Source organism: Pelobates fuscus, chromosome 11 (assembly GCF_036172605.1).
Source record: "Pelobates fuscus isolate aPelFus1 chromosome 11, aPelFus1.pri, whole genome shotgun sequence".
NCBI classification, from domain to species: domain Eukaryota; kingdom Metazoa; phylum Chordata; class Amphibia; order Anura; family Pelobatidae; genus Pelobates; species Pelobates fuscus.
In genome coordinates this window covers 89,123,747-89,138,565 of record NC_086327.1, presented here as the reverse complement: position 1 = coordinate 89,138,565, position 14,819 = coordinate 89,123,747, and the positions used below count along the sequence as shown (strand labels likewise).

At 37.0% G+C, this 14,819-nt stretch overlaps 1 protein-coding gene across 1 annotated transcript in view; it reads left to right on the top strand.

Moving 5' to 3' along the window:
- CAMTA1 (calmodulin binding transcription activator 1) overlaps positions 1-14,819 on the top strand; it is a 1,539,661-nt gene that overhangs the window by 1,491,570 nt on the left and 33,272 nt on the right. Inside the window, exons 17-21 of the mRNA XM_063436496.1 lie at positions 44-287; positions 1,345-1,416; positions 7,269-7,289; positions 8,968-9,161; positions 10,134-10,208. Coding sequence (XP_063292566.1) covers positions 44-287; positions 1,345-1,416; positions 7,269-7,289; positions 8,968-9,161; positions 10,134-10,208 — 606 coding nt within the window. The remainder of the gene's footprint in view (positions 1-43; positions 288-1,344; positions 1,417-7,268; positions 7,290-8,967; positions 9,162-10,133; positions 10,209-14,819) is intronic.

Here is a 14,819-nt window from a genome sequence, read left to right as displayed (position 1 = left end):
TAAGTTGCATTTTACTAAACACATTTTCGTGAATACTCGGCAGGTCTCGCTACATTGAGCCCCTGACTCCTTCTTCCAACACCAGCTTAAGCCCTGCCTGCTCCCCAATTAGTGAAACATTTGAAAAACCAAGTCTGCCATCAGTTGCCGACTGGTCGGAATTTCTCAGTGCATCCACCAATGAGAAGGTTGAGAATGAATTTGCCCAGCTGACCCTGTCGGATCATGAGCAACGAGAGCTGTACGAGGCAGCAAAACTTGTCCAGACAGTATTTAGGAAATATAAGGTAAGAACTATGGTTGAACTCCTAAAAGCCTAAAATCATTGTGGGTAATACAGTCTATAACAGCTGCAGTAGGGTTGCCATCGTTGTTGGTAGTGTTTAAAACCGCTTATAAACCATTTTATGTAATAAACAGTGATAGTTATTCACTAAAATGGGAACTGACAGAATTCAGAAGTGAATTTAAAAAGAATGTCAGAATTTTGGCCAATATAGCCAGAAAAAAAAACTGACTTCAGTTTGGCAATTTTCACCTAAGGTTTTAACATTTTCTTCCTGCATACTTGGGTTACCCATCAAGTGTCCATGACATTTGGGGCCTTCCAATGGGCATTTCTGATGAGGAGTCTAGCCAGGTGCCACAGTCCTTTATTAGTGCATCTGGGCCCCTGTCGAATCAGCAGTGGGGGGGGAAGTGAGTTCAGGTCAGTTCCTCCCAACTTACAGCCCGAGCTGATCAAGCTAGGAGGAGGCAGAGGTGTGGGGGGGATGCCTGCCCTTTCCCCAAATTCCAATCAGCTAGCAGTCAGATCCAGTTAAAACAACCCTCCTGCACCCAAAAGGTATGGAAACAGGTGGGTGACTAAAAATATAACTTATTAACTATATGTCAGTGTGTGTGTGTGTGTGTGTGTGTGTGTGTCAGCATACAAACATATGCTTACATTGACACACACAGACACTGCACATAAATACACCCCAGCAAGGATGGGCAAAAATGTATATCCCAAGCTACAAGAAGGCATTGTGGGAGTTGTGCAACACTTAAGGATCTACCTTTTCATCACACTTTCACTAATGGCGACCCTAAAAATTCCTTGCACCAGGTCTCTTTTTTTTTTTTTATTAGTTCCGCAACTGTCTCACAGGCGATCTGCATATGTTTAACGCATATTGTAACAAACATTGTTTTAGTAGAATGGTGCAGAGATCATGGAAACCAGTTACTTGCAGTTACACCCCTCTCTGCATTCAGCATCTGCAACTGGTAGATTGATACAAACAAACAGCTGGCTATTACCAGAGGCATTACAAAGTATTATCCTTTTATTTATTACAGGACCGTCCACTGAGAGAGCAGCAGGACGTGGCCGCAGCTGTTATTCAGCGGTGTTACAGAAAGTACAAGCAGGTAACTTTAACTCAGAGTTTATCTTTTAACGAAAGCAACCAGCATCTCTTCATTCTCAGCAATCCGAACGAATTTAAGAACGAAATTAGGAAATTTAAGCAAAATATTCACTAAGTTATATCTCATGAAAAGATAAAAAATTAAATTAAGAAAAATCAAGGAAAATACTTGTATCACTAAATTATATCATGTGTAAAGATATTCCCCTTATTTTCAGCAAACCGATATGGTTTGCACCGTTTCTACATTGATATCATCTTCTACCAGAAAATGGCTGACATGTGTAAGCTGTTGCTGATCCTCTGACAACCTTCTGTAGGGGAATTGTATAAATCCCATAAACCATAGCTTTGCAAGGGCTTCTGGGAGAAATATAGAAGCCCTATACATTCAAAAGAGAGCCAGGTGCATGGTTATCATGAAAAAAAACACACACTCATGCAGATGAATAGAAACATCCATTAGTTTCCAATAAATTTGTTGTGGTTTGCATCATTATATTTTTTTTTCATGAATGAAATCACTGAAACCAGTTAATCTCTTATGCATGCACACAGCCTCTGTACAGTCTTACATGTATATGGCATGGAGATTGTGTATGGGTCCTGCTATCTCTAATCTCAAGTCTCTCATCCACATAAGAAAAGAGGAAAAAAATCACCTGTTTTTTTGCAATTTCTCGTTATGAGGGGTGATGATGTGGTAGTATAAAAAACACAGATTAAAGGAACACTATAGTCACCTAAATTACTTTAGCTAAATAAAGCAGTTTTAGTGTATAGATCATTCCCCTGCAATTTCACTGCACAATTCACTGTCATTTAGGAATCAAATCACTTTGTTTCTGTTTATGCAGCCCAGCCACACCTCCCCTGGCTATGATTGACAGAGCCTGCATGAAAATAAAAACATGGTTTCACTTTCAAACAGATGTAATTTAACTTAAATAATTGTAACTCAATCTCTAAATTGAACTTTAATCACATACAGGAGGCTCTTGCAGGGACTAGCAAGCTATTAACGTAGCAGGGGATAAGAAAATCTTAATTAAACAGAACTTGTAATAAAGAAAGCCTAAATAGGGCTCTCTTTACAGGAAGTGTTTATGGAAGGCTGTGCAAGTCCCATGCAGGGAGGTGTGACCAGGGTTCATAAACAAAGGGATTTAACTCCTAAATGGCAGAGGATTGAGCAGTGAGGCTGCAGGGGCATGTTCTATACACCAAAACTGCTTCATTAAGCTAAAGTTGTTCAGGTGACTATAATGTCCCTTTAATGGAGGTTTATGAAATAAAAATGGGTTTTCTGAGAAAAAGCCGCGGTCTCAAAGTCAGATGTCTATGTTGAATGTACTCCACATGTACAAAGGAGACCGCACTCTTATGTAATGATCAAGGTGCTCCAAACCTAGGGCTAACGAACCCCAGTACATCAGTCATAGAACAAATATGGTCCAGGCACTCCAGACCAATAGTCAAGCAGTTTTATTGGAACGCAAGCTTGACAAAGGACTTTGTACAGGCCAAACCGCTGCATTTCTTGTTCCAATAAAACTTCTTGACTATTGATCTGGAGTACCTGGACCATATTTGTTCTATGACTTATGTAAAACGTACTGTCCTTCTCTGATTTACCCTTACCAGCAGCAACAAGTACTGAGAGCTACAGTGAGACTGAAGAAAAGAAAGACAGTAACGGATACGTGACAAGCAAAGCTGTATTCTGATCAGGTGTTCTGTGTTCTAGAATAAAGCTAGAATTCAGATCATGCTTATTGACCCAACAATGCAGAAATATGCATAAAATACATTATAAACAATGTATCACATCCTGGAGCATTAAAACTATTCATATCACTTAACTCTTTAATATTTAATTTGACATCTGAAATAGGCTTTTCTAGATAAGAGGAGACATAACCTATAAAGAGTTGGTGACATTATAAATCTTTGCATAGCGGAGTAGGTGCTCTTTCTTGAACAATCTCACAAAACATACATAAAAAATAATGCATTAATGTAAAGGGAAAGCTTGTGTATGAGGGACAGGTCCATCTCAGTAATCCTTTAAATTTCCCTCTGTTACTGGCTGATGTATATTTATGTGGCCAGCAGTATGTGCCTCCAAGTATACTGATCTCTATTCCACACTCCCTTGTGTGACTTTGCTAATAGTGCCCTGCAGGCATCCTCACTCTTCTTCTGCACGGAATGACAATGGCGATCTGTGCCATGAGAAGGACAAATCTCATAGGTAACCTTGGCACTCTAGATGTTCATGAACATCATTTCCCTCGATGCTCACTCAACCTACATGTGTATTTGTGTTGCGAAGGGCAGAAACGACAACTTTGACCAATCAGGAGATATCGGGGAGGATATGTAGAGTTTCCAAATCCTGTAGAACCATTTGCAATTGAGCTTCTAAAAGCCATCTGCACCACAAGAATAATAGTTTTGTGAGCTCTGTGAGATAAATTAATATTGCATGAAGGTGCGATACCTCTTTTAAGAAAATAATACACTACTTGTATAAGTTTGGGCAATGATTGCTCTCAGTAAAGATATCCAATCATCATGTCAAGCCATAACATTTTTGAGTGGGATGTTTTGCTTTGTTTTAAATGCACAAAACATCTTTTTTATCAATAGTTTTCCAGCTGAACCTTAGCTTTTATATAACGAAACTGGTTCCCTTAATCTCATGCCAAGCAAGCGGCTTTTGTTCATTGGGAACACACGTCCAAGCATTTAAAACTCAATTATCGCTAAAATTACAATCTAAAAATGGATCTGAGTAGACACTCGAAACAATGAAACATAGAGGGATTTACAAAGCAATGGGGATTACTGCTTTTTATTGCACTGTGAATACTTTCCTAAACACTTTGTTTATAAGGTTTTATTGTACCCCAGGGGATCTACAATGGAAATATGTAGATGAACAATTAGGACGATGATTGCTCAAATAATAAATGCTGATTGTGAATCATCCAAATTAAGATAACATTTCCCATATGTCATATTCATGGAAGAGTCGTGTTATTTTTAGGGGTTCATGCTGTGTTGCTATGATTTTATGTCTCAGCTCTTCATACAAAGGGAAACAAAAAGGTTGCCAAAGCCAGCAATTAAAAGGCCCTTGAGTTAATTGTTGACGTTGTTTAAATGCCAAAATCTCTTCTGTTTCTCTCAGAGGTTTCTATGCAATATTCCATCAAAGCCCTCATTTCAGTCGAAAATTTAATTTAAAGGGACACTTTAAGCATCCAAACTATTTCATCTCAATTAAGTGATCCTGTCGTTTTAACCCTGCAATGTATAACATTGCCGTTTTGTAGAATCAGCAATATATTCATTTAAAACACGTTTAGTGGCTGTCTGTTTGATAATTGAGGCCCTTCCGCAGCAATAACTGTGTCAGACTCTTTTTTTTAAATCAAATGCTTCTCGTATAGAGTATTTGCTTGGACAAATGCAGCGTTTTGCTGTGCCTGTGCATCTCGTCCCCAATGCTTCTCTACGAGAGGCATCGGATTGGACAAAAAATAAGTAAGCAGGCTTGCTGTCAAAGAAGACTTTTGTCTCGTTACTGGATATGAGGTAAGTAAACATTGTTAAACTTTTCACCAGCAAAGAGCGGTGGACAAGAGTCACAACAAAAAGATTATTATTTTCAGAACTATAGGTTCCCAGCAAAGGATGCAGAGGATCAAGGGTGCGTTAGCAGAGAGCAACAGCTTATTTACTAAATAATGAGTTGGGATCATTTGATAACTTAGTTTAAAAATGTTGGACAAAAAATAATATTAACAAGCAATAGCTGTTTTTTTTTTTTTTTAAGTAATGTGTTGGTAAATGTGCAAAATAGTTATTGGTGGGTAGATACAATATAACGTGAACACAACATAAAAAGTGAAAAAATAAACTCATATGTTTGAATAGTATATAAAACAATACGTACGTTTCCAAACCATGTTAATTATTGTTTGACTTCCCCGTAGGTTTCTATTTACTGCATATGTAGATGATGGGAATGTTTCTGGTTGTAGACATATAAATAAAAACACAAGTGAGCCTATTTACTAAACCAGGCGAATTGCAAAACGTCGTCCATAATATTAAAGCTGTAAATCTAAATGAGTTGGGGATTTTTTTTTTATTTAGTTGCTTTGACTGAAAATTGGCAAATCACTTTTCAGTTCTCAAAAATGTCAAGTTTCGTATTAAACCTCAAAGCAATATTAATTGCACATTCCATATACATTAGGAATTCATTTAAAGTGTGATCCAGAGATTAATTAATAGCGTCAACTGAACACTTCTCAAACAGTGGAATACTTGTATAGAATTCAATTTAAAATCTTAAATTGTACTTTTGGATCGGTAGGTCTTTTTTTTTTTCTCAATTCTGTTTAGTACATAAATAGTATTTTTATTTTCATTTTGGTTTTTAACAAGCCTCCTCATAGGCTAACAGTATCTGTTCTCTGTGTTATACAGTTTTATCCCTATATCATCCTGCCCCCTAGTGTACAAACTTGGAGTTACCAGTCTCAGCTACAAATTAAATGATCCAACTGCCCTATTTAGTGTTTAGAAATGTACATGATATAATGCATTTTCTTAGTCAAACGTTAGCAATTTAGTGAAAATAGAAGGATGACAGACATCAGCCTTCTAGTAATGACAAATAAACCACAGTGTCTTAAAAAAAATTTTGACCGGTAAAAGTACAATTTGTATCCATCTGGATGATGGATATCAGAGTGCCTGGTTGTCAATCTTAGTGAATTAATATAAAACTCAATAATTTTATTGTAAGGGTTTTTAGAATTGCAGAGACTTATTTGCAGGTTATATTTTTACACGTGGCTTCCTGCCCCTGAATGCACACAAACCGTGCTTTAGAAAATAAAATCTTTGCTATCCCTGCACTGACATATTACACGGTTTAAATTACCAGCATTTAACTCATGAGTGCCACACTAGAGTGACAATCTCTAGACATTTCAATCCCATGTGTACTTTGAAAAATAAAACATGTATGCAATAATTTTGTTTTAATGATGGAACACATTTGTCAATACAAATTATTTATTTTTCTCATTTGTTCTACATATTTTCTATTAAACCTGTGTCTTATCTGCACTCATGTCGCTTTAACCCCTGTATCACAACTTAACTTTGAATTCTATGTGTTGTCTTGCTCAGAAATGCTTCAGACTTGAGAAAGGGAGGTTCTCCTGAAAGCTTGTCATTAAAAAATGTTGTTAGTCCGATATAAAAGGTATATATATAAACACCAGGGGGCTGCACTCTTGTGTATATATATATATATACACACAAAAAATAATACCCAAGCAAGGTGTTGCGCTACAAAATTGCTTTGTTGCAAATTCAATGAAGTTGTTAAATGGCACTGGACATTGAAGTTTTATTGATGTAATAAAAAGCAGTCAAGCCTAAAGACTGCGGGGCTGTTATAGCGCAGTAAAGCAAATTAATCTCTTACCCTCTCTCATGGGCAAAGGAGCAAACTGATCATTTTCTATAATGAAAAGTAACTGGCAAATACTAAGTATATTTATCTACTGATCTTTTATTACCGTATGTTAAAATAATTACCGTATTGGTATCGTGGATTTTATCCCAAAATTTCTATCTCCATCCATTGCAAAACGATGTTACATCTTTTTTTTATGTACTTTTTGAATGTACATCACCTTTAGGGTTTCTTTGTTTTGTTTTGTTTTGTTTTTATTTAGTTTTTTTCCTGTGGGGGGAGTAAGCATTTATTTTGTTCATTCACTTGTTCTACTAACCCCGATAACTTTTTTATTCTCTCCAAAGCTGACATGGATTGCCTTGAAGGTAACAAAAATAAGATTAGCTAAATGAATATGTAATGCAGTTTATAATTTTTTAGATTAGTAATTAGCACGATAAATTGTAATCATTTTCATTTTTTCTAACACATTTTATTATACATTGCAACTGCTCATGTTTGTAAAGATTACAAAGATGTAGATGGTGATGCCTCTCTCAGGGACAATAAGCTACCGTAACAAGCATGGCAAGATGCTTGTGCCCATACACCATTGTCAGGAAATGCCAAAAATCAGCCTGTCCATAAAACAGAGTAATCCCAATGGTTTATTTTGCTTCTTTTTGTTATGTTAGATATTCACATAAATTCCAAAGATAACTGAACACGATTTTCAAAAAGCTTCTATGTTCGTGATAGCATCTGTAGTGACAGTGCCACTTTATGTTCAGAAATTAATCTGTGTGAAAAAAATAGACATTGGTATATATCTAAATTACATTTTCAGATAACTAACCGTAGTACTCCAAGTGTTCTAGAACAGGGGTAAGCAACCTTCGGCACTCCAGATGTTGTGGACTACATCTCCCATAATGCCCGTACAGCTCTAATGCTGGCAAAGCATCAGGGGTGATGTAGTCCACAACATCTGGAGTGCCAAAAGTTGCCTACCTGTGTTCTAGAACATAGATGTCTAGCTTTGGCACTTGAGTAGTTCTGTAAAAGAGGATTTTAATTCTGACACTACATCTGTTCTTCAGTCAGGTTACCTATCTTTAGTTCCCAGCCATAGGTGTTGCTAGAGCTGCATAAACAAAGTGACTTAACCCCTAAATGGAAGATAATTGAGCAGTGAGACTATAGGAGCCCAATCTATACACCAAAACTGCATCATTAAGCTAAAGTTGTTTTGGTGCTTAGAGCGTCCATTTAATTCATGAGTCAAAGTGGATCACTTAATTGGTGACAGGATTATTCACTATACCTGGAACTGACAACAAAAATGAAAATTCTAACCAATTTTACAATATAGCTTTTTTTTTTTTCTAGTTTGGCAATTTTAGCCAAAAAAAACAACCGTTCCTTGGTCAATTCCCAACAACCCCAAATGTAACGGCTCACCTTGTGAGATTTTCTATGTGATTACCAGATAACTCTTTGGCATGCAATGCACAATTACGAGTAGAGGATGCAAGGCTTTCATACCGTAGCTACCAAGACCACTAGTAATGTTTTAATAATATAAAGTCTTCATCATATGTGTAAAGTAGATATTGTTTAAAGTGGCAATTAATTCACGCAAACAAATAGGTTTTCCAGATCCATCCTGTTTTTCCGAACACATATTGCTTCTTTTAGTTGATGGAAACTACATGAAAAGTGCTAGCCTGTAGCACATACTGTTATTTTGCTACAAAAAGGAATTTAATTAATCACTGCATTTCTCTCGGAATTCCTTTCCTGATCCATAAAGTAAGGCAATGCCTTTCATATTCTGCCCATCATTATGCAAAGTTGATATGTGTCCAAGAAACATCGTGGATCTAGCAGAACTAGCTTAGCTCCGTCAAGTTAATATCTTGTTCTCCTCAGTTGGTGATCTTCACTTTGATTAATGTTCCAATAGGTCAAACTGTTTATGAATGTTGAATACTATTAAACCAACATTTTCAAGTTATTCTCATTGTTCTCATCAAGTTGTGGTTTCTTTTCTCCCCTCTACAGTATGCACTTTATAAAAAAATGACCCAAGCCGCAATCCTCATCCAGAGCAAATTCCGAAGCTATTATGAACAGAAGAAATTTCAGCAGAGCCGACGGGCCGCGGTGCTTATCCAACAATACTACAGAAGTTATAAAGAATGTGGCAAAATCAAACAGAAACGTCGGACAGCCTCAATGGTGCAACAGAAACTGAGGTACAACTATTGGGCACTTGTTACTGCTAAAAAAACTGTAAAAGAAGCAGAATAAACTAATAAACTTACCTGGAATCCAGCAAAGGGGAAAGTTCTTCCACGCCCCATCCTGATGTTATGATGCATCTCACCTTTTTCCTTCAAGGTCCAATCAAATTCTTCTCAAAGAGAAGTAAATGATTGAGCCGTGCGCACTCGGTCTGAGAGCGTGTGCTTGCTCTGAGCCGGAGAGGGGAGGGAGGGAGTGGGAGGGATGATGGAAGGAGGGCACTCCATAAATAAAAACATGATAAATAGTAACAAATGGTGGAGGGGTGGGGTGGGAACACAGGAGGGAGGGTACATTCAAGCCTTCCCTTGCAGTAGCACTGCTTGCAAGGGTAGAAGCTCATTATGTCTGTCACCATCGTGCACCCACAACAGACGTAATTTTTCCACACATAATTAAAATTAGGCAGCCAGGAACAGAGAGCCTGAGTCACGTATATGTCAGGGGTGAAACTAGCCCCTGGCACCAAATTTCAAGCTATACATACAGATTCCAATCACCATGACAACTTCTAAAGGCAAAAGTGGTCATGGAGGTTGGAGCAATTTCTTTAAGGTCAAACTAGCCGAACTGGAAACATTCTCTAAGTTATCTCTTCTTCCAGTCCAACTTCTCTGACCTTACATTGAAATTCACTATGACTTCTCACTGTTATAAATAACCTTGAGTGAGTTATACAGAAAGAGGCAGGACTTAGAGAACAAAAGAACGAGAGAGGACCTAGAGTATAACTAGAGCAATGGAGCTCTTCCTCACACCCATCACCTGGGCAGTAGTAGTTATGGTGTTTATATGTAGTAGTAGTTATTGTGTAGTATATATAAGCACAAGTTCTATAGAACACATCCTGTAAATGTTATATGTACAATTCTTATAACGATAATTCAATTTAAAAAAAAGTACTCGTTCTTCTGATTGTTTAGAAGCAGTCTCCTTACAAAGAAGCAGGACCAGGCTGCTCGGAAGATTATGAGGTTTTTACGTCGCTGCCGTCACAGGTATGATATTTACAGACATCTTATACCTACACTAAGGGTTTAAATAAACTTTATACATACTTATCAAATACAACACAATGCTTATACTGTAAATGGAAATGGCTCCCTGCAGATGTTTTGCTGTCTACAATTACAAACTTTGCATATAACTCAATAAACCAAAAAAATCAATTGCTAAATGTATGGAAACAGCCATTGGATTTATTTATTTATTTAATTTAGAATTGTAAGGGAGTGATACCTGAATCGCAGATGTTTGAAAACTCCAATTCAGCTGGATTGACAGCTCAACCCAGTTCTGTACAATTTCCCGTTTAGTGAATAACCCAAATGGTATGATGACAGACCAAAATCTGCACTAATGTGTGCTATTACAGAAGGACAAAAATATGGCAGATTTTCTTTTTCTGTAGAAACAACCTTTTCAAACTTAACAAAGGTTTCAAAAAGACAGTAATGATGGTTTAAATAAAACGTTAAACGTTAAGGACAATTGTCAAACTAGAAAGAAAAATAGTAAATTTTGCTCATAACAGCTGCAGTGGAAACAGTTTCTCTTTAAACCTTAATTTTGCATTTTCTTTCCAATTCACTATTACTGAATGAACCCTTATTAGTTGTTATGAGAACCTGATAACCGACTTGCAAGAAGGAGGCAAAGTGGTGTTAGAAAAAATTACAACCTTTTTCTTGATTCCAGATGCTTACACCTACAATTTGTAAACTGGTTCACAACTCACACAAAATCTATGATTCCTGCATAAATTTAAGAAGCAAAGCTTCTATAGTTACAACTTGTGTGGTCTGCAAAAAAAGAAAAATGGCTACTTCACGCAGCTTTTTTTTTTTTTAGCAGTATGGCTTTGTAACAGTCTGTATCAAAACAAAGGTAGCAAGAAATTCTACTTTTATAGATTATAAGGTAATTAAGTTTCACATGGTACACTCCCTAAGTGCCTTTCTCACAGTGTAACATAAGTTAGAAAGATAAAGGTGTGTTCCCATTAAAGGTCACATTTCCCTCAATGACCTGGTATAAATGGAGATTGCCAACAATTGACTAAATGCTGCTATTTAGCATAGGTATAAGCCCAATCCTTTATGGCGTCCCCTTTCACCTAGACCAGGGGTCCTCAAACTCCGGCCCCCCCAGATGTTGCTGAACTACAACTCCCATGATTACATAGATAGCCAGAGAATCATGGGAGTTGTAGTTCAGCAACATCTGGGGGGGCCGGAGTTTGAGGACCCCTGACCTAGAGAGTCTTGGCACTCCTACCAATCCTTATTTATTAACACGGTATCATGAATGAACATTAAGAAAGCAATGTTAAAAAAACATATTGATCAAAGGCAAACCTCACCCACCAATCCATTGAATGTTTTCCACATCACTATTGTAATGAGAAATACATATAAAAAAAAAATTTTTTTTAAAGTACTTTTTTTTATCAGATGCATACTTATGTAAACTGGGTAAAATGTCCCGAAATCATTTTTCTTACAGCATACTGATTATTCTATATTATGAGAATCTCACAATGAATCCAAGAATATAAAGGCACTACGCGAAATAGATTTGATCCTTCGATAGAATCCATATTACATTTGCTACATTATCCCGTTGAGAACCGGCAGCCCTCTAGCTGTTGATAAACTGCAACTCCCATAATCCAACCTGAAGATAGCCAAATGCTGACCAAGGATTATATGATTGTAGTTTAACTGCACCTGCATATGTAACAAGTTACTAACCTTACAGGGTTTAGGTATTAAAATCTATAATATTTCTCAGTATGGAAAATTGGTTGTGTATTATATTGTCAGGTATAGGAGGATATGTTTAAATAAATATAATTTAATAATTAAAGGGTTACTCCAACCACCATGACCACTGCAGTGATTGGAAGTGGTCATGGTAGTAGAAGAATATATGAGCGGTGTTTTAACTTGAAACACTGCACTTACTGAGATATTTGCACTTGTGTGCTGCAAGGCAAATGTTACTTTGGCAGCCTGAAACTCAGTTTTCTGCTGCCAATGTCAATTCTGTGCATATTTTGCACATATTGTTATGCACACTACAAGCTGACAACAATCGTAGAAATCTTCCCCTTCAGGGCAGAGCTAGCTTTTCTCTGCCTGCCTCCCATCCTGTGGGCACTCCCTCCCACCTACCTTAATTACTTATTTGGGTTTTTGTTTTTTTTGTTTTTTTTCATCTCCCTCCCTCCACTTTCCCACTCCCTCCCTCAACTCACTGACCCAGAGCTTGCACATGTACTCTGAGTCGACAATAGATCTAGTCACAGGCTTCTTTGTGAGAAGCCTACGATTGGACAGTGCACAACCCCTATGACATTGGAGGCGGCACGGAAGATATGCACCGGGAGTTTTGCCAGGCGCTGGATTGAAGGTGAGTAAAAAAGTTTTTTTCAGATTTACCCAATAGTGCCCAATAGGGCATATTGCACCGGAAAGGCCCCATTCCTTAAAGGTTTAACGTAACCTTTTAATATAGTCATGCTTCAAAATGTAAATTTGGGCTTTATTGGACAAAATTATTAAACTTGATGGTCAACGCACAACTCACTTTTGTTTTTTTTACTTTGTGGCCAGCCATAAGAATGTTTGATTTTGGATTAATCAAGTTAACAATTACAATGTATTGTTCTTAAATAAGTATTTTGTGCCCAGTAAATACAAATGATAAACTTTTTCCCCGGGACGTACTTGAAAACCAGAGTAATCTGAATGTGCCTTTCCTGGTTAAATACTTTGTTCTTATTATTGTATAGGAATGCAATGCTTTAAAGCAGATTAAATTACTTTGATGTCTTGTGAATGTTTGCAGATTCAAAGATAAAGGTACTTAGTCACAGGCAAATATTTTTTCCTAGTAGGAGTTTAGTAGTATAGTATGAATAGAATGTACAGGAGTTTATTCACTGACATTTCATAGTCAGCTTTTTCAGTCTGAATTTTGCAACGTCACCATAACACATGGTTTAATAAATAAGCAACACCTTGACCCACCACTTAATATTGAGAACCAAAAACAATACCCATTCCTCTAGGAAGGGGGGTAGGCAATTTGCGGCACTCCTAATGTTGTGGATTACATCTCCCAGGATGCTCTGCCAGCATTATGGTAGATGTAGTCCAAACCATCTGGAGTCCCGAAGGTTGCCTATCTCTGCTCCAGTAGTTACTCTTTAAGCCTTATGGCGGCCAAAAAGTAAAGCAAGAATATCTGATCTCGGCCCTCAAGCTTTTGTTGCACTATATTTCCCAAGAGTCTCTGCCATTCAGCAAGTGACATATCCTCTAATTTTTAGTAGTTAGGATTTTGGTGTTAGCTGGCAGTAAATCATGGGAGCAATGTATTCCAGGGTTATTCACTTCACTAACCATAGTATTGTTGGGAAATAAACAAGGAATACATCATTTTGGCCAAAGTGGAATTTAAGAACATTTCCAACTTAAGTTTTTGATTTTTTAGATTATTTTTGATTAAAGTTTAATTTTTTTTTAAATCAATTTCTGCCAACTCCCAATTTAGTGAAAATCCTTGAAGATGTTTTCAGGCTACAATCTGGATCAGCCCTCGAAATCCCAGAAGGAAATGTAATTCCATAATATACCCAAAGGGTTAAAGCTTATAAATATACTGCAAAAAGAAAATCCTTATTGTAGTTTATTCCGCCTTGTAAAAAAAAAACAAATAAACCCATTTCAATTTCTAAACTATTTAAACTGGAATTTAGACAATATAGAAATAATGCATAGTTTGTCAGGTATAAAAGTTAATTGTTGGAGAAATTAAGCAACTGTTCCAAAGGTACAATATATTTCCGTTATTTGTTATTTGACAGGAGAACAGTTAAGGAACCGGGCTTGAGATGAATAAATGGTGCAATATAAAGAATAATAGTATGAATATGAACAAGGCAGAAGGTGTAGAGAGATTTGTGATGTAAATAATCAGAATAATAGGTGGATTTTCATTAAAGTGCTCAGAGGATGAAGTAGCTGTCTTAATTATAATCTCTGTGGCTGAAAGGCAAAATACAAAAGACTGTGCAGATTTATTATTGAATAAAAGAAGGTGGAACTTCATAGACGGAGATGCAGCAAGGGCTGTTTATCAAGCATTTTAATACTCTTATCTCTCAAAAAGTTATATGTTTGGCTATGTGTATAGGAAATTATAGCTACAGGGTGGGCCAAAATTCAGAGTAGGATTTGACAGGTAAATATCTCATGTGCTAGTAGTCACATATTTTTGTTGTAGGCACATATAACTTAGTCTTGGGAGATTCATCTAAGTAATTTAACAAAGGATCAAGGAGTAAAAATAGTGGAATATATATTTCAAAATGGCAGGTCCATTATTTTGACACAAAGAGCTTGAATGCGAGCCGCCACGTTTGCCCGACTTTTCCGCTCCCGATGACTTCCTGTGGGGATATCTGAAGGAGCGGGTGTATGTGAAAAAAACACATACACTTGAGGAGCTCAAAGAGAATATCTGTGCAGAAATTCGAGAGCTAGAGCCTCAAACATTAACCAATGTTATGAGCAATGCAAGTGAAAGAGCCCGATTTTGTG